At 40.6% G+C, this 26,180-nt stretch overlaps 1 protein-coding gene and 1 pseudogene across 1 annotated transcript; both read right to left on the bottom strand.

Annotated features, from left to right (window-relative positions):
• Positions 1-228: 228 nt before the first annotated feature.
• On the bottom strand, positions 229-12,710 carry LOC113662854 (E3 ubiquitin/ISG15 ligase TRIM25-like). Its single transcript, XM_047820454.1, has 5 exons — positions 12,059-12,710; positions 11,141-11,236; positions 2,353-2,580; positions 1,560-1,611; positions 229-973 (listed from the first exon to the last, which is right to left on the bottom strand). The coding sequence occupies exons 1-5, from the start codon at positions 12,647-12,649 to the stop codon at positions 447-449; spliced, it is 1,494 nt and encodes a 497-aa protein (XP_047676410.1). The 5' UTR covers positions 12,650-12,710; the 3' UTR covers positions 229-446.
• Positions 12,711-25,455: 12,745 nt separating this feature from the next.
• Positions 25,456-26,180, bottom strand: part of LOC113637325 — a 7,614-nt pseudogene continuing 6,889 nt past the window's right edge.

Here is a 26,180-nt window from a genome sequence, read left to right as displayed (position 1 = left end):
GTGCACCACTTACACGAGCTGCACACCTTTTACTTCCATCTTAAAATACAACTGTGAGAAGGAAGACAATACAACGGACAACAAATTTAAAATAAGAAGAAAATAAACTAAATTATATGTGCAGGTACAAAACAACACTAACTCAACAACAGGACAACATTTAGGTGTAAAAGTCTTTTACACACAGTAGGTTGTGTTTCCACCAGCAAGCAGCACAGAAAGACAGAGCAGTTTGAGTAAAGTTTATTATTTCTGAGGAGACATTGAACATTTTTATATCAACTATAATAAACCCATCCTAATAGTGCATACAATTAAATAGTCTGTTTCTACATTCTGCATTCATTACTGTTCCAGTTTCTGCACACAAAATGTCCAGTGTAGCTCAGGGACAAATTAAATCTCACACCTCACTTATAGTTTTTATAAACACTTTTACTAACTTTTTATTTTGGATCACAAAATCTCACAGATGACTTATAACAATACACACAGACTCCAGCATATAGAGGCTGAGTGAATGTGGTGTGGACTCTGTGGAGGAGCCTCATGGTGTCAGAGATGCTGTAGAAGGACAGAGTTCCTGCATTGTGATCCACATACACTCCTATTCTGGAGGATGATGGACCTCGGAGCTCAGTCTCAATGCTGTTGTGATAGAAAGCGACAGAGGAAGAAAAACACCGCAGACTCCAGGACTGACTGTTGCCTCCAAACCGACACTCATAACCCCGTCCTTTCCTGCTGATCTCTTTATATGACACTGATATGTACACATCACTGCTCCTCTCCACCTCCCAGTAACAGCGACCACACACACTCTCCTTACACAACACCTGAGTATAGAAGTCAAATCTCTCTGGATGATCAGAGTATCGCTGTTGTGTCTCACTCAGTGTCATCACTCTGTTCTTCTCAGACAGAATGAGTCGACGATGTGCTGTGTTTGGATCCAGAGTCAGATAACAGAAATCTACAGTAATAAAATGTCCACATGTTAGATGTTAATCACAGGATTTATAATAAGTGTGTGTGAGACACCTGTCTGTGTTTCTATCCTCCTAATGCAGCTCTATAAACATGGGTCAGATTTAGATGAACAATACAGACAATTTAACACTGTGTGTGTGTGTGTGTGTGTGTGTGTGTGTGTGTGTGGATGACTGTGTGTATTTGTGTGTCTGTCTGTGTGTCTGTGTGTGTGCATCTGTGTGTGAGTGTGTGTGTACAGTATGTGTGTGTGTGTCTCTGTGTGTGTGTCTGTGTGTGTGTGCATTTGTATGTGTATGTGTTTGTGTGTCTGTGTGTATATTTGTGTTTGTGTGTGTGTGTGTGTGCGTGTGCATGTGTTTGTGTGTGTGTGTTTGTGTGTATATTGGTATGTTTGTGTGTGTTTGTGTGTGTGTGTATATGTGTGTGTATATGTGTATGTGTGTGTGTGTGTGTGCATGTATGTATTTATGTATGTATGTATGTGTCTGTGTGTGTGTGTGTGTGTGTGTGTGTGTGTGTGTGTGTGTGTGTGTGTGTGTGTGTGTGTGTGTGTGTGTAAAACCTACACTGCAGAAAATCTTCTCTGCTCTTTTGTTCTGAAGGTAAAATCATCTGAACTGCTGCAGCTTTGGAGACACAGAGACAAAATGGAGACACAGAGACAAAATGGAGACACAGAGACAAAATGGAGACACAGAGACAAAATGGAGACAGAAAAATGAGGTGGAAACAGTTTAAAGTGTGAATGTGAAAAATTTGCTTCCTCACGTTTATTTCAGACGTCAACAACGTCACCATCTCAATTTATTCATCAGCTACGATTTTCTCCACAAATGTAAGATTTGTACTTTGTTTGTCTGCTAAATTGATCTTGATGTCATTTACAAGACTGATGCTAATACTGTGTGATTTTCTGCAGTCTTGTTCCTGCTTACTTCTTATTTCTGTTAGATGAATTTTATGGCTCTTTTTACTGTGATACAGAAACAATGTTTGTTTGTTCACCTTGTGGTCTGATTTTGTTGAATTTCTTCTCACAGATTTGTTCGACTCGTTTTTTCAGATCTGAGAGATATTTCCTCACTCCATCAAATGAGAGTTGTTGATTGACAGTGAAGCTGGGTGAGTCGTCACATCCAGGAGAAACACAGAGAGACGGGAAACTCTACAGAGAGGAAACACATCATAGAGAAGGAGAAAAGTGGACGAGAGGAACGAATGAATCTCAGACTGAATCAGAACAAAGACACACTTGTGATCTCAGACAGGAACATTTCTTGTTGCTGTAATGAGCTTTTAGGAGGAAACTTTGTGAGGAACAGCGCCCTCTGTAGATCAGACAGTGAGTGTTACCTGGAGGAAGTGGATGTCATCGTGTGTGTGTGAAAGCTGCTCCAGCTCAGTGACTCTCCTCTTAAGATCAGCAATCTCCTGCTCCAGTTGATTCAGGAGTCGTTCAGCTCGACTCACTTCATCTTTCTCCTGAGCTCTGATCAGCTCCGTCACCTCCGAGCGCTTTTTCTCCATGGAGCTGATCATCTCAGTAAAGATCCTCTCACTGTCATCTACTGCTGCCTGTGAACGTATCTGTAAGGACACACACACACACACACACACACACACACACACACACACACACACACACACACACACACACACACACACAAACATGTAACCCAGATAAAGTTATGGGTGTTTGTTTTAGATTTATGCATTTATGCAAAAAACAATTGTTTATGTTCCATGTAAATAGTTGTCCAATTGAATGTTGTGTAAATTAAAATTCATTGGCCAGTAATGAGTCACGTGATACCTGTATAAGATAACCGTAATTAAAAATAATTAATTATTTGTTAATTGTGTTTTTTTTGTTTAAATAACATACATATGTTGGTAAAGATGATTTAAAAAGAACTTGTATTTTGTTTAAGTTTTATTAAGTTTGTGTCACATGATGATGGGTGTATGCTGGGTGCGCGCGTGCATGGAGAGAAAAAAGGAGGGAGAGTAAGACAATGGAGCTGCTGCACTAAAACGTACGACCTGTTCTTTAATTAGTGTAACGAAGCTAATTAGGTGTTCAACCCGAACCCTTAGAAGCGATAGTTTCTGTTTGGAGTGGTAAAGACATCGGAAAGACGTCGACCTCGCCTCTGACGAACGGATATTTAAGTGGTGGATTACTGTGCCATGTGCATGAACTTGGCTAACGGACTGGCGGATAGCTAGCTCAACTAGCAAGGGCTTCGTGTGGTGAAGGAGTATCCCGTGAAGCATCCAAGCTCTGTCTGTGTTCTTCAGCGCCCTTTTTCTTTCTGCTGCGTGTAAGGAATACAAACCATCTTCATCAAGGTACTATTTTCCGTTTGTTGCCCTCGTGGTGAAGTAGCCATTTTGTTTTGGTTTCTACGAACCCCAGCTACGTACAGGCCTGCAACTGGTAGACTGAGTGCAGTTTTCATTTACTTTTGCCGGCTTTTATTATTTATTTTGTGACAAGTTTGAGTAATAATTTGATGTTATTGATATTTTTCATTTAAACTTGACCTTGATTTTTTTTTAAAGCAATCTGCACAATATTTTATCTGATCACACATTTAGTAAACTGTTCATTTTGTTTAAATTGTGTTGTGTCTGTATTTAGTGTGTTTCATTTTTCTCGGTACCTGTTGATATATTTAATTATAAATAGAACCCACATTCAAGGTAAAGATGAGACGAATTGATTAGGCTTAATATTGTTAGATATTTATTTAAAAGAGCTCAGGTTAGTGACCCCATATTAGCCGGTAACGCTAGGGGCGCTACATAAATTGGAGGCGCCGCTTGGATTATTGAGGGGGTTTTTAATAAGTAGTAATAAAGTACAACATGGCAAGCCGAGCAGAGCTAGCATTAGAGCTTAAAGGATGGTGCCGGGGTGAAGCTTTAGATGAAACTCGTGCACTTATGGTTATCATCCATGATGACGTGAGTGTAAGTGATATTGAAGATGCTCTTCAGAAGGTGAAGAGTTGGGGCCGTGTTCGTGTCAGAGGCCGAACGTTTAGCCTGCAGCACAATAATTATGTGGTCTTGTGTGAATGTAAAGAAATAGTAAGAGGAGAGAGTGTTCCTTCTGAAATCTTTCCTGACATGGGTGGTGAACCATGGCCTATCATCAGAGCCGATGAATGCCCTCAAACAGATGTGCCAGGGTTTAATCAGAAGTTAGCAGGCTGAAGGTCCTGGAGGATCCTTGGAGGACCTTCGCACGTTCTTTCCAGGAGAAGAACCTGCCTCTATCCCAACAGAGGCGATACTGCGAGCTGTGTCAGATCTTTTAGATAAGACCTCTAAGCCATCAAGTGAACATGTCAGCTATCGCCGCCTACGATTTTTCTCTGGGATATTGCCCACTCCAGCAGGGGAAGAACAGCTTGACCACTGGCTGGAGCAGGCACGTGTCATGGTGGAGGAATGTGACTGCTCCTTCAAAGAGAAAAAACGGAGACTGATGGAAAGTCTTACAGGCCCAGCACTAGAACTTGTTAAAGCTGTGCGAGCTAGTAATCCAGATGTGAGTCCTGAGAATTGTTTAGAGGCTCTTGAGCATGCTTTTGGTACAGCAGAGTCAGGAGATGACTTGTACTTTGCATTTTGTTCGTTGCAGCAGCAAGCTGGTGAAAAGCTCTCTGATTTCCTTAGACGGCTTGAACATTCACTAAATAAGGTGATCCAGAAAGGTGGTCTTCCTTCTGATTGTGCTGATAAAGCAAGATTAGAACAGTTATTGAGAGGCGCTATAGCTTCTGATCTGATGTTGGTCAATCTCCGGTTAAGAGAAAGGAAAGCAAAGCAACCCACATTTCTCGAATTATTGAGAGAGATACGTGAAGAGGAAGAGTATGAAGCCTCAAGGAGAAAGATTAGTCCGGTTGTGCAAGGTGCCTGCATCATACATCAGATGGAGGTAAAACAGACTGAACTTCAACACTTGAAATCTGAGATAAAAGAGCTCAAGTCGTTAGTTGCTGCTGTGGTGTCAAAGCCAGCTCAAGTTAGATCAGACCATGTAGAGAAATCTCCTCTAACTACAACTAGTGAAAACAGTTCTGACTGTGAAGTATTAGCATTGAAAAAACAAATGAAGCGCCTACAAAAGAAATTTACACAGAATGTTTTTGAACCGCAAGCTGCAGTTTCAGCCATAAGTTCTTCAAAACCAGTGGCCAGTTCTCCAAGAAAATCATTCAGGAGTTCAGATCAACACTTCTGTTATCGATGTGGTGAAAACGGGCATTTTTCTGCGAAGTGTCAGAACCCAGAAGACCAGTCAAAAGTCATTAAAAAGCTCATTCAAGCCTTAAAAACGTCAAAGAACAGCCAACAGCCAGGTGACACCACCGCTAGTGGTTTAAATTGCACAGTGAAGAACAATACTATTGAAAAGCCAGTGGGTACAGGAGTTCCTGATGGACTGGTTGGCCCACCTAGCATAGTGCCATTGAGAATAAATGGAAAGCCCTGCACTGCGTTGCTGGACAGTGGCTCACAGGTGACCATCATTTTCGAGCATTGGTATGAAAAATACTTGTCCGATACACCGATACAGCCTGTTTCTGGTTTGTCACTTTGGGGTTTGAGTGAATCTAGTACAAGCTACCCTTACCGTGGCTATGTAGTGGTAGACTTGGAATATCCAGCGGAGGTGCTTGGGACTAGCCAGGTTGTAACACTTCTTGCTCTCATATGTCCCAGTTCTAGAGCTGAAGACCAAACACCAGTTATTGTGGGTACAAATGCTAGTCACGTCAGACGGCTAGTGAAACAATGTAGGGAGAATGGTATTGATGTGGCCCAAACCCTTGGCATTTCTGTTAATGTACAGGAAGATGAACCTGCACACAATAAGATTGATGCTTCTGTCCAAGGAGATGAAGAGATTGGTCAGGTCAGATGGCAAGGTGCAGGCCCATTGATTTTACAGCCAGGAGATTCTACACATGCAATGTGCAAGGTTGAGTTAAAGAATCATGTGGAGCATGAGATCCTGATGATTGACTCCTCCCCAAAAGCTGATCTTCCTGCAGGTGTGTTTCTTCACCCTATGGTTGTGCCCAGTGGAGCAGTAGATATCAAGAGTTTCAGAGTACTGGTCAAGAATGAATGCTTGAAAGAGACTGCTATACCTGTCGGAGCAGTGATAGGATGTATTTATCATGCTGATGCAGTCACTACTTTTCCTCCTCGAGAGACAGTTTCATCTGAGTGTGATATAAATTTGATGAACTTCGGCGACTCTCCAATCTCAGAACAATGGAAGAATAGACTGCGTAGAAAACTGGCCCAGAAGTCTCATGTCTTCTCTATGCATGAGTGGGATGTAGGATTAGCTAAAGGAGTGGAGCATAAAATTCGACTTTCAGATACTCGTCCCTTTCGTCAGAGATCTCGTCGACTGGCTCCTGCTGACATTGAAGATGTGCGAAAGCATCTACAGGAACTGTTGCAGGCCGGGATCATCGCTGAATCTAGAAGCCCCTATGCATCTCCAATTGTAGTGGTTAGAAAAAAGAATGGGACTGTCAGGATGTGCATAGATTACAGACTGCTAAATAGCCGAACCATACCTGACCAGTATACTACACCTTGCATTGAGGATGCACTGAATGCACTGTCAGGGAGTCAATGGTTCTCCGTACTTGATCTGCGTAGTGGCTACTACCAGATAGCAATGTCTGAAGAAGACAAAGAGAAAACCGCATTCATATGCCCATTAGGATTTTATCAATTTGAACGTATGCCACAGGGCATTACAGGGGCTCCGGCTACCTTCCAAAGGTTAATGGAGAAGGCAGTTGGGGACATGAACCTTTTACAAGTCTTGGTATATCTTGATGACTTAATTGTCTTTGGAAAGACACTGGAAGAGCACGAAGAGAGGTTGCTCAAGGTCCTTGACCGTCTTGGAGAGGTTGGGCTGAAACTTTCTGTAGATAAGTGTCAGATCTGCTTGTCCAAGGTAAAATATCTTGGGCACATTGTGTCTGCAGAAGGGGTTGCCCCTGACCCAGAAAAGATTTATGCTGTTACCCAGTGGCTTATGCCAACGAACCTAAAGACACTGCAGTCTTTTCTTGGATTTTGTGGCTATTATCGCAGATTTATTGCGAATTATTCTGCAATTGTTAGACCCCTTACTGAGCTCACTAAGGGCTATGCTCCCACTCAGAAGAGTAAGAAAAAAGCCTTAGATGTGACAAGTTTACTTGAGAGAGTCCGAACCGTTTGGAGCAAGATGGGATCAATCTTGTACAGATGCATTTCACCAGATTATTCACTGTTTGACACATGCACCAGTACTGGCCTTTGAAAACCCTCAAAAGCCCTACATCCTGCATGTTGACGCCAGCTTAAAAGGACTGGGTTCCGTATTATATCAAGAGTCTGCTGAGGGCTTACGACCTGTTGCATTCGCTAGCCGAAAGCTGAGCACATCTGAAAGAAATTACCCTGTACATCAGTTAGAATTCTTGTCCCTCAAGTGGGCAGTAGTTGACAAGTTTCATGAGTACTTGTATGGAGCAAGATTTACAGTGCGTACCGATAACAATCCCCTTACATACGTGCTGTCCACAGCAAAGCTCAGTGCTGTAGGGCATCGCTGGCTAGCTGCCCTCTCGACATATGAATTTGACATCCAGTATCGACCAGGCCGACACAATATAGATGCCGACTTATTATCTAGAAACATGCCAGATGTGAATGGAGCAGATGAATGGGTGACAATACCTCAGTCTGGTGTGAAGACACTCTGCCAGCCTGGGTCTCAGCCAGCCGTTCCTACCAGTTCACCTGTCTGTTACTCAGATGGGGGCATCTCCTCATTGTGTCCCAAACCTGTATGCTTTCCCGACACACCTGGAGTTAAAGTCCCTTGAACTTCTGTCTAGGCAGAATCTCAGGAGAGCTCAGGAAGAGGATGATGCTATTGGACCAGCCATTCAGGCTGTAAATCATGGGAATTGGCCAGATGACAAGAACACCAACCCAGAGCTCTTACATCTGAAGAGAGAAACTGGAAAGTTGTCAATGAAAGATGGCTTGTTGTACCGTTCCAATAAACGATCATCAGGAGATGAGGTCTGTCAACTTCTCTTGCCAAGAAAGTTCAGAGAAATGGTTATGCGGGCTATGCATGATGATTTAGGACACTTTGGGCAGGAAAGGACCATTGAACTAATCAGGAGTAGGTTCTTCTGGCCAAAAATGGCTGTAGATGTTGAGGAGTACATAAAAAATTGTGGAACGTGCATTTCTTATAAGACCCCTCCACAGAAAGCTGCTCTATTACACCAGATTATAAGCCATGGGCCTATGGACCTAGTGTGCATGGATTTTCTTTCCATGGAGCCAGACTCCAAAGGGTTTAGTAACGTACTTGTAGTCACAGACCATTTTACACGGTACGCTCAGGCTTTCCCAACTAAAAGCCAAAAGGCCCAAGTCGTGGCAAAGATCCTTGTGGAAGGGTACTTTGTACATTATGGACTCCCTACTAGGATACATTCAGATCAAGGTAGAGACTTTGAGAGTCGATTGATTCGGGAACTCCTGCAATTGATGGGGATTCGTAAGTCTCGGACAACCCCATATCATCCACAAGGAGACCCGCAGCCCGAAAGGTTCAATCGTACCTTATTGTCAATGCTTGGTACTTTGGGCCATGAGAAGAAACGCACCTGGAGTCAGCAAGTGAGTTAGTTGGTTCATGCATACAACAGTACAAAGTGTGATGCCACTGGTTATTCGCCTTATTACTTGATGTTTGGGCGTGAGGCAAGACTTCCAGTTGACTTATGTTTTGGAACGTCCCCTGATGGTATAGAGACCACTTGTCATTCTCGGTATGTTGCAAAGCTAAAAGAGAGTTTGAAGCTAGCCTACAAGTTAGCCTCTGATGATGCAGATAAAAGGCACCAGAGAAACAAACGATTGTATGATCGAGTCACTTTTCGAGCATTAGAAATTGGTGACAGAGTTTTTCTTAGGAACTTGGGTCTGAAAGGGAAACACAAGCTAGAAAGCAAGTGGAAACATGAGCCCTATATAGTTACAGGAAAACTGCCTAATCTGCCTGTGTTTAAGGTCAAGCAGGAGGATGGTAGTCCTGGGACAAGGACAATACACAGAGATCATCTTCTTCCCATTGGACAGCTAGTGAGAATGCCCCCTGCTGATCCTGGTAAAAATCTACCAGTCCGACCTCGAACCAGAGCAGTCACACAAAATAAGAGAGATGTAAGCTCAGAGACTCCAGAGTTAGAGTCTTCCGATTCATCTTCTGAGTTGGAGTATTGTATAACTTCACAGAGAGAGTTTGCACCTACCGTTCCCAGTGTTTCTAGACCTACAAGTGATGATGATGTGGACTCCCACCTTACTCCAGAAGGAGATTGCATAGGTGATGAATACCCTGAGAGAGACTTGGACTCTGAGTCTGATGAGAACAGAGATGAGGAGTGCAAAGAAAGTCTAACTTCAGAAGAGACATCTGGTCTTGAATCAGAGTCTGAACCAGGAAAAGAAGAGACTGATGTCCGTAAAGACATTGTGTCCAGGCCTGAGCCCAGACAAAAGAGATCTGTGAAGCCAACCATTAGACTCACGTATGATGAGTTAGGTAGATCCAAAGATCAGCCTCTAACTATTGTGCACAGGGGTATTGTTATTAAGATTGGATCAGAGTAAGGAAACAATAAGTACCTAAAGTTATTGCACCCCTAAAGATCCTTAGTTAATTTTCCTAGTGTCTTATGAGGACATACAGACATTTAGAAAGGGGAGGGTGTAACCCAGATAAAGTTATGGGTGTTTGTTTTAGATTTATGCATTTATGCAAAAAACAATTGTTTATGTTCCATGTAAATAGTTGTCCAATTGAATGTTGTGTAAATTAAAATTCATTGGCCAGTAATGAGTCACGTGATACCTGTATAAGATAACCGTAATTAAAAATAATTAATTATTTGTTAATTGTGTTTTTTTTTTTGTTTAAATAATATACATATGTTAGTAAAGATGATTTAAAAAGAACTTGTGTTTTGTTTGTATATTTTAAGTTTTATTAAGTTTGTGTCACATGATGATGGGTGTATGCTGGGTGCGCGCGTGCATGGAGAGAAAAAAGGAGGGAGAGTAAGACAATGGAGCTGCTGCACTAAAACGTACGATCTGTTCTTTAATTAGTGTAACGAAGCTAATTAGGTGTTCAACCCGAACCCTTAGAAGCGATAGTTTCTGTTTGGAGTGGTAAAGACATCGGAAAGACGTCGACCTCGCCTCTGACGAACGGATATTTAAGTGGTGGATTACTGCGCCATGTGCATGAACTTGGCTAACGGACTGGCGGATAGCTAGCTCAACTAGCAAGGGCTTCGTGTGGTGAAGGAGTATCCCGTGAAGTATCCAAGCTCTGTCTGTGTTCTTCAGCGCCCTTTTTCTTTCTGCTGCGTGTAAGGAATACAAACCATCTTCATCAAGGTACTATTTTCCGTTTGTTGCCCTCGTGGTGAAGTAGCCATTTTGTTTTGGTTTCTACGAACCCCAGCTACGTACAGGCCTGCAACTGGTAGACTGAGTGCAGTTTTCATTTACTTTTGCCGGCTTTTATTATTTATTTTGTGACAAGTTTGAGTAATAATTTGATGTTATTGATATTTTTCATTTAAACTTGACCTTGATTTTTTTTAAAGCAATCTGCACAATATTTTATCTGATCACACATTTAGTAAACTGTTCATTTTGTTTAAATTGTGTTGTGTCTGTATTTAGTGTGTTTCATTTTTCTCGGTACCTGTTGATATATTTAATTATAAATAGAACCCACACTCAACGTAAAGATGAGACGAATTGATTAGGCTTAATATTGTTAGATATTTATTTAAAAGAGCTCAGGTTAGCCACCCCATATTAGCCGGTAACGCTAGGGGCGCTACACGCACGCACAGACGCACGCACAGACGCACGCACAGACGCACGCACAGACGCACGCACAGACGCACGCACAGACGCACGCACACACAGATCCATTTAAAGATCAACTCTTTCTCCCACAGTGACTCTATAATGTGTGTGTTTGTGAATCTCTCAGTTTCCTCCTCACCTTAATAATGTCCACAGTCTGTTTCAGCTCCTGCACCTTCTTCTGCTTCTCCTGGATCCTCTGCTGGAATTTTATCTGATCCTCCTTTAACTCATTCTGAGACCAAATAAAAGAGGTTTAATTAATAGAAATAAAATTAAAATACAAAGAATTGTAGCTGTAATTAAATAAGAAACTACTACATTGTCCCCAGCACACATCATCACACTCATCACCCTCTCCTTTCCTGCTGATCTCTTTATATCAGACTGCTCTTAACATGGTGCCCTGTGATGATGTGGAGTCCCACCAGGGGGAACTCTCCTTGTTACCACCAGAGGCTCCTCAACCTGGATCAGGACAAATATATCTAGACCAAAGTATGAGCAGAAGCTTCCCAGATCTCCAGCTCAGGGTTCTTTTTACATTTCCACAATCACTTTCACTCACTCGTTTAGTTGAAGGTGTTGTTTGTACTCGAAAATGACCTTAAACATCTTCCACTGGTATTACACCATATGTTATATGGAGATATATAGTATTTTACATTATGTCATTTTAAACTTTAATTGTATGTATTTATTTTTATTCTTCCATTATATTTATTTCTTTGTTCTCTTTCTTCTGTTTCTATACTTCTGTAAAGTTGCTTTGAGAAAATATGAATTGTTAAAATAAACTGAATTAGAATTTAAATTAGAATTTGTAGTGTGTGTGTATGTAAATATAAATGTGTCTTAAAGAAGCTTCAACACTTTTAGAAGTAAAACAAAATAGACTTTGTAATCAGAATAAAGTGGCACATGACCGTGTTAAATATCAATGTTAAAGTGCACTGACTGGTCTGACCTGTTTCACACGTCTTTACAAAACACTTTGACACACTTTACACTGAATGACAGTCATATATAAAAATATATAATAATAACCAGTTCTCACCTGTTTTTTAGTTCTTTCTGCTTTAGCTGGAACTGTATCATGACCTTTGTGTTCTTCCATCGTACACAAGTAACAGATGAAGCTTTGGTCAGTACTACAGTAGATCTCCATCAGTTTGTCATGTTCAGAGCAGATCTTCTCTTGGAGCTCTGCACAGGCTTCAACTAACTTGTGCTTCTTAAAGGCAGGAGACTGATAGTGAGGTTTAAGATGATCTTCACAATAGGAGGCCTGACAAACCAGACAGGACTTGACGGCTTTGTGTTTTCTCCCTGTGCAGAAATCACACTCCACATCTCCAGGTCCAGTGTAACAGTGAGCAGGAGAAGCAGCTTGGAGTTCAGTCTTCTTCAGTTTCTCCACCACTTCAGCCAGCATGTTGTTCCTGTGTAGAACAGGCCTTGGAGTGAAAGTCTCTCTACACTGAGGACAGCTGTAGACGCCCTTCACATCCTCCTGATCCCAGTGAGCATTAATACACACCTTACAGAAACTGTGACCACAGGGAGTAGTCACTGGATCATTCAGGAGATACAGACACACTGGACAGCTGAAGTGATCCTGATCTACTGAAATACTGGCCTCTGCCATTTTCCTGCACTCACACTGAGAGAGAGAGAGAGAGAGAGAGAGAGAGAGAGAGAGAGAGAGAGAGAGAGAGAGAGAGAGAGAGAGAGATCTATAAGTTTTGTTTTCTATGAAATGAACTTTCTGGTTCAGTGTGTTATTGTGTAACAGAGAGAGGAGGTGTGGCTTTACAGAGAAAAGGACTTTAAAGATAAAGTAAAGTTACACAACATGAGAGATTTATTTTAATGTAAAGAATCTCCTCTGTGATTTAAGTTTTTATTAATTGAAATTATTTTTTCATGTATTTGAATAAGGTAAATCATCACATTATATTTATAATATTCAGACACTTTTTACTCAGTACATTACATCTCATCACATTACATCACCTCAGTCTTGTTCATTAGGAATCAATTTTAGGGATAAATAGTAACTTAACTTAAAACTTTGTAATTATTATTATATGTTTCTATACTTAAAGCACTACACTTAACAATGGATATTGTCTCAAAGCAGCTTTACAGAAGTATAGAAATATAGAATAAAGATGATAAAGTTTGAGTTACTATTTCTCTCTAACATTTATCCCTAATGATCAAGGCTGATGTGACGGTGGTAAGGAAAAAACTCCCTGAGAGGAACCAGGCTCTAAAGGGAACCCATCCTCATTTGGGTGACACTGGACAGTAAATGATGTAAATGTAAATAATGTCCTTTCTTTACAAGTTTATTGTCAAGTGGAATTGTACAACCAAGTCCTTCTGATAAACTAACGGTCAGCATTATTTCTGAGGTCATTATTGATGTTCCAAGATTGCGGCGTGGCAGTAGCAGTCAGCGGCCACTCCGGATCCAAAATCAGGTCAAATCAAGAAGCTTTTATTGTTATTGTCATTTTAACCATATATACATATATATATATATCTGACACAGTACACAGTGAAATGAGACAATGTTTCTCCAGGACTATGGTGCTACATAAAACATGTGTGAGTGGTGAGTGGGGTGAAGATTGTGTGTGAGTGGTGAGTGGGGTGAAGATTGTGTGTGAGTGGTGTGTGTGTGGTGAAGAGTATGTGTGTGAGGGATGTGTGTGAGGTGAGTGGGGTAAAGAATGTGTGTGTGTGTGGTGAAAGAAACCTGCACCCGGCCGCTCCCACTGAATTTCTGACCAGGACCGCCCACGCCCGCAAGCTGCGTGTTCCACTCCCGCCTGCACCCGCAATGTTTGTGTCCACTCCCACCTGCACCCGCAATGTTTGTGTCCACTCCCGCCTGCACCCACAATGTTTGTGTCCACTCCCGCCTGCACATGCGATGTTTGTGTCCACTCCCGCCCACTCCCGTGGATTTTCTCTTGTAAGCTTGTGAAAATTTTGATTGTATACAAATGATCAGACTAATTATTAGTTCAGGCTAATGTCCAGAATAACAGAATTAAACATGATTGCATTTAAATAAATTAATACTAAACCAAAGCAACACACCTGACAGAAACATTTGTTTTTTATTATAAAGCATTAACCATTTTAACAAAACCACAACTAGCGGCACCTCATTTTATAAATGTACTGCATGATACACAGACATGCACCGAATGATTAACTGTAAACAAACCCAATATGAAATAACTTTAACTTAGAGCTTAGAAAATATGCTATATAATTTAAACAAATTAAATACAAAACGAAATAAATATAATAAATAAAATGCCTCAAGAAAATCTCACATTAGACTATTTCACATTCACAGTTAGCTTAAGAGGCTGTATTGCAAAAGAAAATAAATAATACTACCAAAAAAAGAAAATACTAAAATATATGTAGCCTAAGCATACTTAACAAACAAATGCATTTGATAACTGAGTCTTCGGCCTTGCATTGCTTACCTCATTACTATGAAGAAAAAGTATATTACTGACTGATTACGGTCTCAGACTTGTGCGTCTTTCTTCCAAGATCCGCCCACACACTGAATGCTCTCTCTGACGGGGCACTCGAAGCGGGAATACTCAAAATAAACCGTGTACATTTTGAGAGGACAGGAAAGCGCTCTTTGTTAAATTTCCACCACTGAAGCACATTCTCTGGATCTGGTTTGTCTGGGAGTCGGGTGCCAAGATATTCTGCTATTTCAGCATCGATCAGCTTTGGTGCTGAAATGCAGGATGCACTGTCTTCCCAGTCTGCAAATCGGTCAGAGCAGCTTTGCTTTTTGTCTGGTGGTGGTTCATCCTGTGCTGTGGCCTGGACCTGGTCAAACTTCATCTTTTGGATCATGTCTTTTGCACCTTTGAATTAAATTGTAAAAAAGCAATTACTTTGTATTAAAATGAGTTTTGTTTGTCCTATAATCTTATTAATTTACCTTTTAAAGATTTTTATTCATTTTCATTCATTTCTTTATATTTCTTGACTTTACTAAACTTGTTCTAATGCACTGCGTGTACTTCATTTCTAATTTTAAACGCATGTTTTCTTAGAAAGTTTTATGCGGATTATCCGTCTAGTCAATTCAAGTTTATTTTATAGTGCTTTTAACAAATGTTTAGATACATTAATTACTGAAAGACACATTAATATACAAGGTCTATTCTTTTCACAGATACATTTAGACTATAACTTCGCTTTATATCTCTACAAACAAATTAAATAACAATTGTGAAAACAGTATAGCCAATTTTAACTCTTCTTTCATATTACAAACCTTTACTCACGTCATCTCTTGCATCTGGGCACAACATCCGTAGCAATCGCATTTTGGGAGTCAGGAACGTCGCAATTCTGTAGATCATGTGGAGGGGATTTGCTGATGTGTCGCTAGTGCTCATCAGTTCTTCCAGACGTGAAGACTCAGGCTCGAGGGATGCTGCTTGGCAGTGTTCGATTAATCTGACCGACCATGGGAGCACAACAATGTGGTGATTTCATCATGCGGCTGCAGTATAGAATCTAGCATAGCATCATTTGAATTCCACCTGATCTCGATGGATTATTTGAGGGATGTTCTCAAGCTGTTCTGTAGTCCTGAATGTTTGAAATATTTCACCAGTTTTTTTTACACTGGTGAACAATTCAGACAGCTCAGGTGTCTTTGCCAACACGTTTGGGGCAAATGCGCTGGACAGAATGACGTTCAGTATATGTGCATTGCAGTTCAGCCTGGTGTACGTTGGCTCCGCGATCAGTCACAAACACAACACGGCCAACAAGCAATGACATGTCAATTCCAAATGCACAACGTTTCTGGAACAGCAAGTTTCTAATGTTATCACCTGTTTTTGACACGTCGTTTTCGAATGGAGCCACAAACAATACTGTCGAAACAAGTACAAAATCATTGTTTGTGTAATGAAAGGTGCTGGATATGAATGAAGTTTTATGGTAATCCTCTGTCCATGTATCCGTTGTTATGGCACACCCATACGTCTCAATGTTGGACTTTATCTCCGTTGCCACTGACGACTGCAGAGTCTGTGCTTTTTCCTCAATATGTCGAGACACAGTGGTTGGATGTGGCAGCGCATCTCTCACATCACATGTACCAAATTTAGCGGCTACGTTAACAAAGTGCTGAACTATGTCAACAAAGCCATTCCCAGGAACAATGTCATATGGTCTAATATCTTTACAGCCAAGTGTGACACATTTTTCCATAGTATCTTGCTTAACGTGATCAGGAAGTGCTTTATCTCAGTGCCACTGAGAACTGTGCAGGTATGTCTCCTCAGGCCAGACGTGCCAGATTTATGTCCGTTGTAAATGAACACTTTTGCACATTTATTGCAACTTACGAAGTTTAACTCTTTCTCATTTTTTTCAGTGACAATTGAGAATTGTGTCCAGATGTCTGACTTGCCTCGCTTTGCTTTTGTCAAGTAAACAGCCGCTTTAATCTTCTTCTCAACGTCATGTTTTGACTCCATTCTTATTATTAGGCTACACGGCCAAATCCCACCGGGTCCCGCGGATCTCCCGTTAAACATGGATCCTGCTTCTCACTCATTACACTTATTTTGGCCTTTTTTCATAGACGTGGCTGCTTGTTTTTTCTTAAGGGATCTGGCAACACAAGTGGGACATTATAAAAAGTTATAATGGTTATAATAGTAATAATGTTTAACTTTATAATAATTGAGTTAGAGGTTCATTAACTAATTATTAACTGAATTAAAGTAACAAACTTGTGCCATCACCGCTCCTATCGGAAGTGAGAAAGAAAGGAAGAAAGAAATTGTTTACTTCCTTCATTTTTTTCTCTTTATCCATTCTATCACATTTACAGGAAGGTTTGTGTTGTGAAGATTTCACAAAAGAAAAGATTTTCCTTCTCCTTCATCTCTCTCATTACAGAGCATTAGGATGAACTAGAGGAAAAACAAAGTTATACATGAGGATGTTAGATATGTCATTTATTTCTCTTGACTTATTACAAACTGGACCAAAGTTGAGTGAATATTTTACAGCTGCAGGAGTAAAGCAGGTGAACAGATGAGAGTTTACTGAACCAGGATTCAGGACAAAATGTGGATATGAGAAAATCTCCAAAACACACAAGAGGAACTTCTCCAGAACACACAGGGTTTATTTAAAGAAAATAAAAAAGATGAGTTGGTATCATGAGCATGGCTGCTGTAAGACCTCGAAAGGTCTTTTATATCAGATGTAAATGATGAGCTGATCATCAGTTAGGTAGCGATTGGGTTGAAAATCAACATGCTGCACAGATTGGACTTTACAATCCTTCATACAAATAAATTTGCTGTGAGGACAACCAGAAAATCTTCTAAAGATAAGAACATGCCTTATTGTCGTTGTTGTTATTGTCACTTTAATCTGTTGCTAATTCTCTGTGATTTATTAAAGTGTTTAATAATGTGTAATCTTGTCCAGTTCATCAACACCACTAAAGTCTATCTGTCTCTCAGTGAAACAGAACAGTGGTCTGATGTCCATGTTCAGTGGTTTAGTGGTTATATGCTCGTTCAGTAACAAAACATACACACGTGACTCTGGATGTCATTGTATCAGATGACCACTAGATGTCCTCATAACCTCATATATGTATAACATCCAACGTTACATCCCCGTTCCTAAGTATATTCCTTTATACAGATGCATAGAAGTTCTGCACAAACTTTTAAGCACAACATTTGAGTTTCATCAACCAATTTTTTCAGCATAACTGCAAAATTATTCAACACATTTTCACAAAATTAATATTAATACTCAGAATTTCTTACATTTCAACTTTATATCGTTGTATTTTTCAGGTATTTTTACAATTCTTCCAGACCTTGTATGGTAAGCTTGCTCTTTCTCTACGCTTTCATCATAATTTCTTTCATTTGTAATGTCCTTACTGTCAAGTGCATTGTTTTGTGATGCATCAACTGACTGCTGATTATCAGTATCCATTTCAATGCTTTGCTCAAATGTTGAAGAGCCTGTTTCTCTTGTTTTTCTTAAATTTCTACGATTTCGTCTGAACAGCTTTCCATCAGGAGTCTTTACTATAAACGAATGTGGATGTTCATGCTTTTCCAGAACAACAGCTGGCTTCCACGAATCTCCCTTTTGCATCCTTATTCCTTCTGCAGGTTGCAGACCAGGTAAGTCTTTAGCCATCTGTCCATAATACTGCTTCTCTTTCTTCTGTCTCTGCTTAAGTTGTTCATGCACCTGAGACATTGTCTCTGTGGTAAGCAATGCAGATGATGTATGCAGCTTCGTCCTGAGACGTCTCCCCATCAGTAATTGTGCAGGTGATAATCCTATCCCTTCCATTGGTGTGTTGCGGTATTCCAGTAGTGCTATATACGGATCACATTGAGTACTCTGTGATTTCTTTAAGAGATTTTTCACTTTTTGCATTGCTATCTCGGCTTGTCCATTAGATTGTGCATAACCAGGTCTTGAAGTCACATGCCAGAATCCTCATTCCACTGGAAAACTTGAAATTTCAGCACTTGCATACTGAGGTCCATTGTCAGATATTACTATATCCACAATTCCATGTCTTGCAAAGATGGGTCTCATTTCCCTGAACACAGGTTGTCGTGTCCGTGAGTAGTTTTACCTCAATGTACTTTGAAAAGTAGTCCACACATAACAGGACTGCTGAACCATTATGGTAAAGAATGTCTGTACCTATTTTTTCCCCCAAGGTCGTCTTGGCACATCATGTTGGAACAATGGCTCTTTTTATTGTTGTTCCTGTTTTCATTGCAGGTAGCACATCTGGATACTGCATCCTCAATTTGTGTCGACATACCTGGCCAGTACAAAATGTCTCTGCCTCTTGCCTTACATTTGACAATTCCCAGGTGTGACTCATGTATTTTGTTGATCATTTCCTGTCAGTTGATTTGGAACAATGAGCTTATTTGCGTTGAATAACAGACCATCGTCATGACTGATTTCCACTCGTATGGCAGTATTGATCTTTGCATCGTAGATCGTTCTTTCGCCCACCCATTCAGCACTGACTTTTTTAACATTTGCATCTCTACATCCTCTGCTGTGGCTTTTTTGAAATGAACTTTGCCAGATATTGTACTACTCCTAGAAATCTTTTCAGTTCTTGCTTTGTGGTGATGGAATTTCAGTCTCTGCCCTTATCTTTTCTTCATCTGGTTTAACTCCTTGAGCACTCGGTATGTATCCTATGTATTTGATCTCCGTCATTCTTATTTTGCACTTATTTCTGTTGAGTTTTAATTTTTTATTTGCACATTCCAGCAGCTTTGTTAACCTTTAGAAGTAGAAGCTCTTCAGTGACGTCTCCCCACATCAGCAAGTCATCGATGATATTTACCACACCTTCCAGTCCTTCTATAATGTTATGCTATGGATCCCTGAAAGACTTCTGAGGCTAAGGATATACGAAAAGGTAACCTAAGAAAACGGTATCACCCGATTGGCCTGTTCATTGTGCAAAGCTTTGCACTTTCATGATCCAGCTTCATCTGCCAAAACCCTTGATTTGCTCCTAACATCTTTAGATCTTTAGGATCAATACAAATACGCATTTTCTTCGGTGTAACTACAGTTACAATGATGTTGACCCATTCAAGTTTGCCTTGCGATGACCTCCATCTGCTCCAGTCTTTGTAGTTCTTCAACCACTTTCTCTCAAAGAGCTACAGGAATCCTTCTTGGTGTGTGCACAACTGGTCTGGCATTTGGATCAATTTGTATGTGGTGTTCTCCAGGTAAACATCCTAATCCTTCAAATAGATCGTCAAAATCCTTGAGAATGTCACTGATCTTTTTAATTTCATAGAGCCTTTTAATTATGCCCATTCTCTGACATGCAGCACGTCCTAGAATGGCAGGTACATCATGCTTCATTATTTCAAACAGGATTATGTATTTTTTTCCTTTGTACACACAATTCAGTGCTCTCTCGCCCAATGGCGCCATCTTGTGTACAGAATACATAACAAGTTAGCAGCTTGACCTCTGCTGTCTCCCTGATATGTTTAGCAACTTGTATAATCTTTCTGACAGAACATTACATTCAGCTCCTGAATCCAGTGTCAGTTTAACATCATTCTTGTTTATCTGGATTGTCTTGACCCATTGTTCATCCTCTTTACTTGAGTTGCTGGACATTACATTGCTTTCATTTTCCACTGTTACTGTACCAATAAACATGTTACCATCCTGTTCAATCACGTGCATTATTTTATTCTGATTCTGCAGGTCTTTGGTTTTACACATCTTTGCAAAATGATTTTTCTTCTGACAAGACTTACATGTTTTGCCGTAAGCTGGGCATTTTCTGTACTCTGCTGTATTCCTTTATCATCACTGACGTCTGCTCTGATTTGGTGTCGCTTTTCTTTGGCTTTATAGATTCACCTTTGTGTACATTTACTTCATCATTGAGTGCTTTCATCTGACTCAACGTGATCTCGCTGGCCCTGCAGATATCTATGTCCTTTTTCACTATGAGATCTGTTTCTCTTAGAAGTCTGCCTTTTAGTTGATCCTCTCTTACGCCACATACAATCCTATCATAAATTAATGAATGGTGCCAATCACCAAACTCACAGACTTTTGCTTTGCTTTTCAGATCAGTGACGTACCCTTGCTCCCTTGAGCTTGGAACTCCCGGCTCCCCTCCTCCTTATGCCTATGTTCGTCCCCTCTCTCCCACCTTTGCATCTTCTTCCTCCGATTCGAACCCTGGATCTCCAGATTACACTCCTACTACCCCCCTTTACTAAGTTCTAATAATAAACCTCTCCCCTTCTATCCACCCTCTGACTCAAGTGTGGTTATATATTACCTTAAGATTATTACAACATCTGGGGTTTATTCCCATGTGTCTTATGACTCCAATCATAATCGCCTTAAGGCATGTCACTCTGTTTTTAATGCATTCCTGGGTTCTGGGATTTTTCACAACATAACCACTAGATGTCCTCATAACCTCATATATGTAGAACATATTCAATATGTTCATCACAATAACATCATAAACATTCATACACAATAATGACATAAACATTCATACACAATAACAACATAAACATTCTTACACAATAATGACATAAACACTCTTACACAAAAAATTCCCGTTTAACCTTCCTCGTGTTAGGGTCGGCACTGACCTGTTTTTAGAGTTTTAATGCATAATTTAAGTACCACATAAATTTGATTATTGCATCAAGGATTTTTGACTTTGTCAGGAAACTCTCACTCACTCACTTTCTACTGCTTTAAATTCTCGGGTCACGGGGAGCCTGTGCCTATCTCAGGGGTCATCGGGCATCGAGGCAGGATACACCCTGGACGGAGTGCCAACCCATCACAGGGCACAAACACACTCTCATTCACTCAGGGGGAGTACCCGAAAGAAACCCCCGAGGGGCGGGGAGAACATGCAAACTCCACACACACAGGTGGAGGTGGGAATCGAACCCCGACCCTGGAGGTGTGAGGTGAACGTGCTACCCACTAAGCCACCATGCCCCCCGTCAGGAAACTCTATTTAAAAAAATATAAATATATATATATATTCTTTACTAAATTATAAAATAATGAAAAATGGTGAAAATTATGACATTTGTGTTGTTAGGGTCGGTTTTGACCCAGTTAATAACGTGCTGTAATGTTCCAAGTGAAGTTGCAGGGAGGGAATATTTTTCAGGTTTGAGACCAATCATTTTTGGATAAAATAATCTACTGTCATATCCTGTTTCACTTAACATAACATAACATGACTTAACATAACATGACATGATATATATCATGACATGACTTAACATGACATGACATATACTGTACTTACTGTAAATTTACAAATAATTCCTAACAGTATTGTGGTGTATTTTCATAAAACATTGTCATACTGTGTACTTTATTAAATGACTGTAAATGTACAATATTTCTTATATTTTAGCCACTTGATCTGTAATACATTATTATACTGTTGACGTGTTGCATTGTGGGAGTGATTTGGCGTTCAGTTTAAAGTTTGTGTGTGTGGTTCAGAGCTGTGATGATGTGAACAGACATGAACAACACTTGAGTTGTCGAGGTAAGACCATCTTTATTCATTTGCATTTCAATGTTGCTTTCACAAACTGATTCATCTTTTGAACGTCAGTACGAATGATTTCTGTTCTCACTTCTTTACCCACTAACACCATTCATCACAATATGCAGTAAATCTTAGTGTCAAAAGGATTTAAAGGACAAGTGTAGATTTAAAGAGTCAGATTCATTTAAGTCTGATTTTTTGTGTGTATTTAAAGTGTATAGTTTAAAAAGGAACACATTCATTTAAAATAAACTTTTACATGACATTTAAATGACAGAAAGAATCCACAAAAGACTAAAGTTACATCAGAAGGCAGTCAGTACAGACATTAGTGTGAAGCAGCTCTATGGCACTAAAAGCTTAACAAGAAGGGATTAAAGAACGAAAGAGTAAGATCGGTCTTTATATCAGTCTTTATATCAGTCTTTATATCAGTCTTTATATCAGCCTTTGAAGGCACTGTGAATCTCAGCTAATGGAGTGAAACCTAAGAGAAAAGGAGACAACACAGAGTATAAGTTTTGCTCTTATGCTTTAGTGCATTGATCATAAACATCTCATACAAAAACTGTTGAAACTAGTACACTAACATTACTATTTTATAGAAACTCCTTCATTAATCCATTATTGACCTTTTCAATAGAATGAACAAAAACGTACTGAGTTATATGGAGCTGCCAGGTCACCGCTTGGAGAAAAGAAAACAAGACCCACAAATCCGTGATCACGGTTATTCGTCCCCTCAGTTTATAAACTGTACTCATGGATTATTAAACTGTTCCCTCAGTTTTACAAATCGTGGGCACGGGTTAATAAACCATACGCACGAGTTAACAATCCGTGCTCTCAGATTTGTAACCCGTACCCTCAGTTTTTGTAATCCATACCCACAAATACATAAACCGTGCGAACGCTTTCCCAATCCGTACCCACGGTTTTGCAAACTGTACTCACAGTTGTCAGAATGAGGCAGATGTCTTCTTTCCGCACATGAAATCCTCTTTCCTTCCATTTACTATACATCCATCTATATCCATGCAATGGTCCTGAGCCTTGGAGCTCCCCGCTTACCACTAACCATCATGGACAGCATTGTCACAGCAGTGGAGTCATTCAGATTCCTGGGAACCACAATCTCCCAGGACCTGAAGTGGGACATTCACATTGACTCCGTTGTGAAAAAGGCACAGCAGAGGTTGTACTTCCTTCGTCAGCTGAAGAAGTTCAACCTGCCACAGGATTTGCTGAAACAGTTTTACACTGCCATGATCGAATCCATCCTCTGCACCTCAGTAACTGCTTGGTTCAGCTCAGCCACCAAATCTGACCTCAGGAGACTACAGAGGGTAGTCCGGACTGCTGAGCGAATCATTGGCACAACTCTCCCCACTCTCCAAGACCTGTACTCCTCCAGAGTGAGCAAAAGAGCCACGAAAATCACTCTGGTCCCCTCACATCCAGCACATTCACTCAGGACCCCTCACATCCAGCACACTCACTCAGGACCCCTCACATCCAGCACACTCCCTCACTCAGGACCCCTCACATCCAGCACACTTACTCTGGACCCCTCACATCCAGCACACTCACTCAGGACCCCTCACATCCAGCACACTCACTCTGGACCCCTCACATCCAGCACACTCACTCAGGACCCCTCACATCCAGCACACTCACTCAGGACCCCTCACATCCAGCACACTCCCTCACTCAGGACCCCTCACATCCAGCACACTCACTCAGGACCCCTCACATCCAGCACACTCACTCAGGACCCCTCACATCCAGCACACTCACTCAGGACCCCTCACATCCAGCACACTCACTCAGGACCCCTCACATCCAGCACACTCACTCAGGACCCCTCACATCCAGCACACTCACTCAGGACCCCTCACATCCAGCACACTCCCTCAGGACCCCTCACATCCAGCACACTCCCTCACTCTGGACTCCTCACATCCAGCACACTCACTCAGGACCCCTCACATCCAGCACACTCACTCAGGACCCCTCACATCCAGCACACTCCCTCTTTGAACTGTTACCATCTGCTCGACACTACAGAGCCCTGAGCACCAGAACGACCAGACATAGGAACAGTTTCTTCCCTCAAGCAATCCATCTGATGCACACTTAACACCATGGAACACACAACACATAATATTTGCACTATGTATACCTCAGCTGCACATTTCACTCTGTACATACATGCATACATATTGTCTGAATGTTTACTCCTACTGCACATTTAACAATTGCACATGTGGACATACAAATTGTTAAAAATATTAAATAATAAACATATTTTATAGTCCATTTCTTTTCTTTTTCTTAAGTTTTTTAAGTGTCTTCATGCTGATAGTAATTCCATGTAATTCCAACACTTAAAAATTTAAGGATTTTTTTTATAATGTAGACACCTCATGTAAACAGTGAGAGAGAGAGAGAGTGAGAGAGAGAGAGAGAGAGAGAGAGAGAGAATTGGTCTGTCATATTCATTAATTATAGCCTACTAACCTAATATTTATCTATATCTATTTGTTGTGTTTCTCCTAGGTGCTCAGACAGTATGTGAGGACTGTTTCTTTCTTTGTCTTAACACAGTTGGGCAGAATTCTGAACAATATATTTAAAATAAACATTCATAAATATATATATATATATATATATATATATATATATATATATATATATATATATATATATATATATATATATATATATATATATACAGTACAGACCAAAAGTTTTGACCTTCTCATCCAAAGAGTTTTCTTTATTTTCATGACTATGTAAATTGTAGATTCACACTGAAGGCATCAAAACGAACACGTGTGGAATTATATACGTACATAACAAAAAGTGTGAAACTGAACATATGTCATATTCTAGAGTCTTCAAAGCCACCTTTTGCTCTGATTATGCTTTGCACACTCTTGGCATTCTCTTGATGAGCTTCAGGAGGTCGTCACCTGAAATGGTCTTCCAACAGTCTTGAAGGAGTTCCCAGAGATGCTTAGCACTTGTTGGCCCTTTTGCCTTCACTCTGAGGTCCAGCTCACCCCAAACCATCTCCATTGGGTTCAGGTCCGGTGACTGTGTAGGCCGGTCATCTGGTGCTGCACCCCATCACTCTCCTTCATGGTCAAATAGCCCTTACACAGCCTGGAGGTGTGTTTGTGGTCATTGACCTGTTGAAAAGGTGGTGGTGTGTCCAAACTTTTGGTCTGTACTGTATATATATATACAGCAAGCAGCACAGAAAGACAGAGCAGTTTGAGTAAAGTTTATTATTTCTGAGGAGACATTGAACATTTTTATATCAACTATAATAAACCCATCCTAATAGTGCATACAGTTAAATAGTCTGTTTCTACATTCTGCATTCATTACTGTTCCAGTTTCTGCACACAAAATGTCCAGTGTAGCTCAGGGACAAATTAAATCTCACACCTCACTTATAGTTTTTATAAACACTTTTACTAACTTTTTATTTTGGATCACAAAACCTCACAGATGATTTATAACACATCCTGACTCCAGCATATAGAGGCTGAGTGAATGTGGTGTGGACTCTGTGGAGGAGCCTCATGGTGTCAGTGACGCTGTAGAAGGACAGAGTTCCTGCACTGTGATCCACATACACTCCTATTCTGGAGGATGATGGACCTCGGAGCTCAGTCTCAATGTTGTTGTGATAGAAAGCGACAGAGGAAGAAAAACACCGCAGACTCCAGGACTGACTGTTGCCTCCAAACCAACACTCATAACCCCGTCCTTTCCTGCTGATCTCTTTATATGACACTGATATGTCTACATCACCACTCCTCTCCACCTCCCAGTAAAAGCGATCACACACACTCTCCTTACACAACACCTGGGCACAGAAGTCAAATCTCTCTGGATGATCAAAGTATCGCTGTTTTGTCTCACTCCGTCTCACCACTCTGTTCTTCTCAGACAGAATGAGTCGACGATGTGCTGTGTTTGGATCCAG

This window comes from Tachysurus fulvidraco, chromosome 11, assembly GCF_022655615.1.
Source record: "Tachysurus fulvidraco isolate hzauxx_2018 chromosome 11, HZAU_PFXX_2.0, whole genome shotgun sequence".
In the NCBI taxonomy this organism is placed as follows: Eukaryota; Metazoa; Chordata; class Actinopteri; order Siluriformes; family Bagridae; genus Tachysurus; species Tachysurus fulvidraco.
Note: the sequence above shows the minus strand (reverse complement) of the source record. Positions and strands in the feature narration are given on the sequence as shown.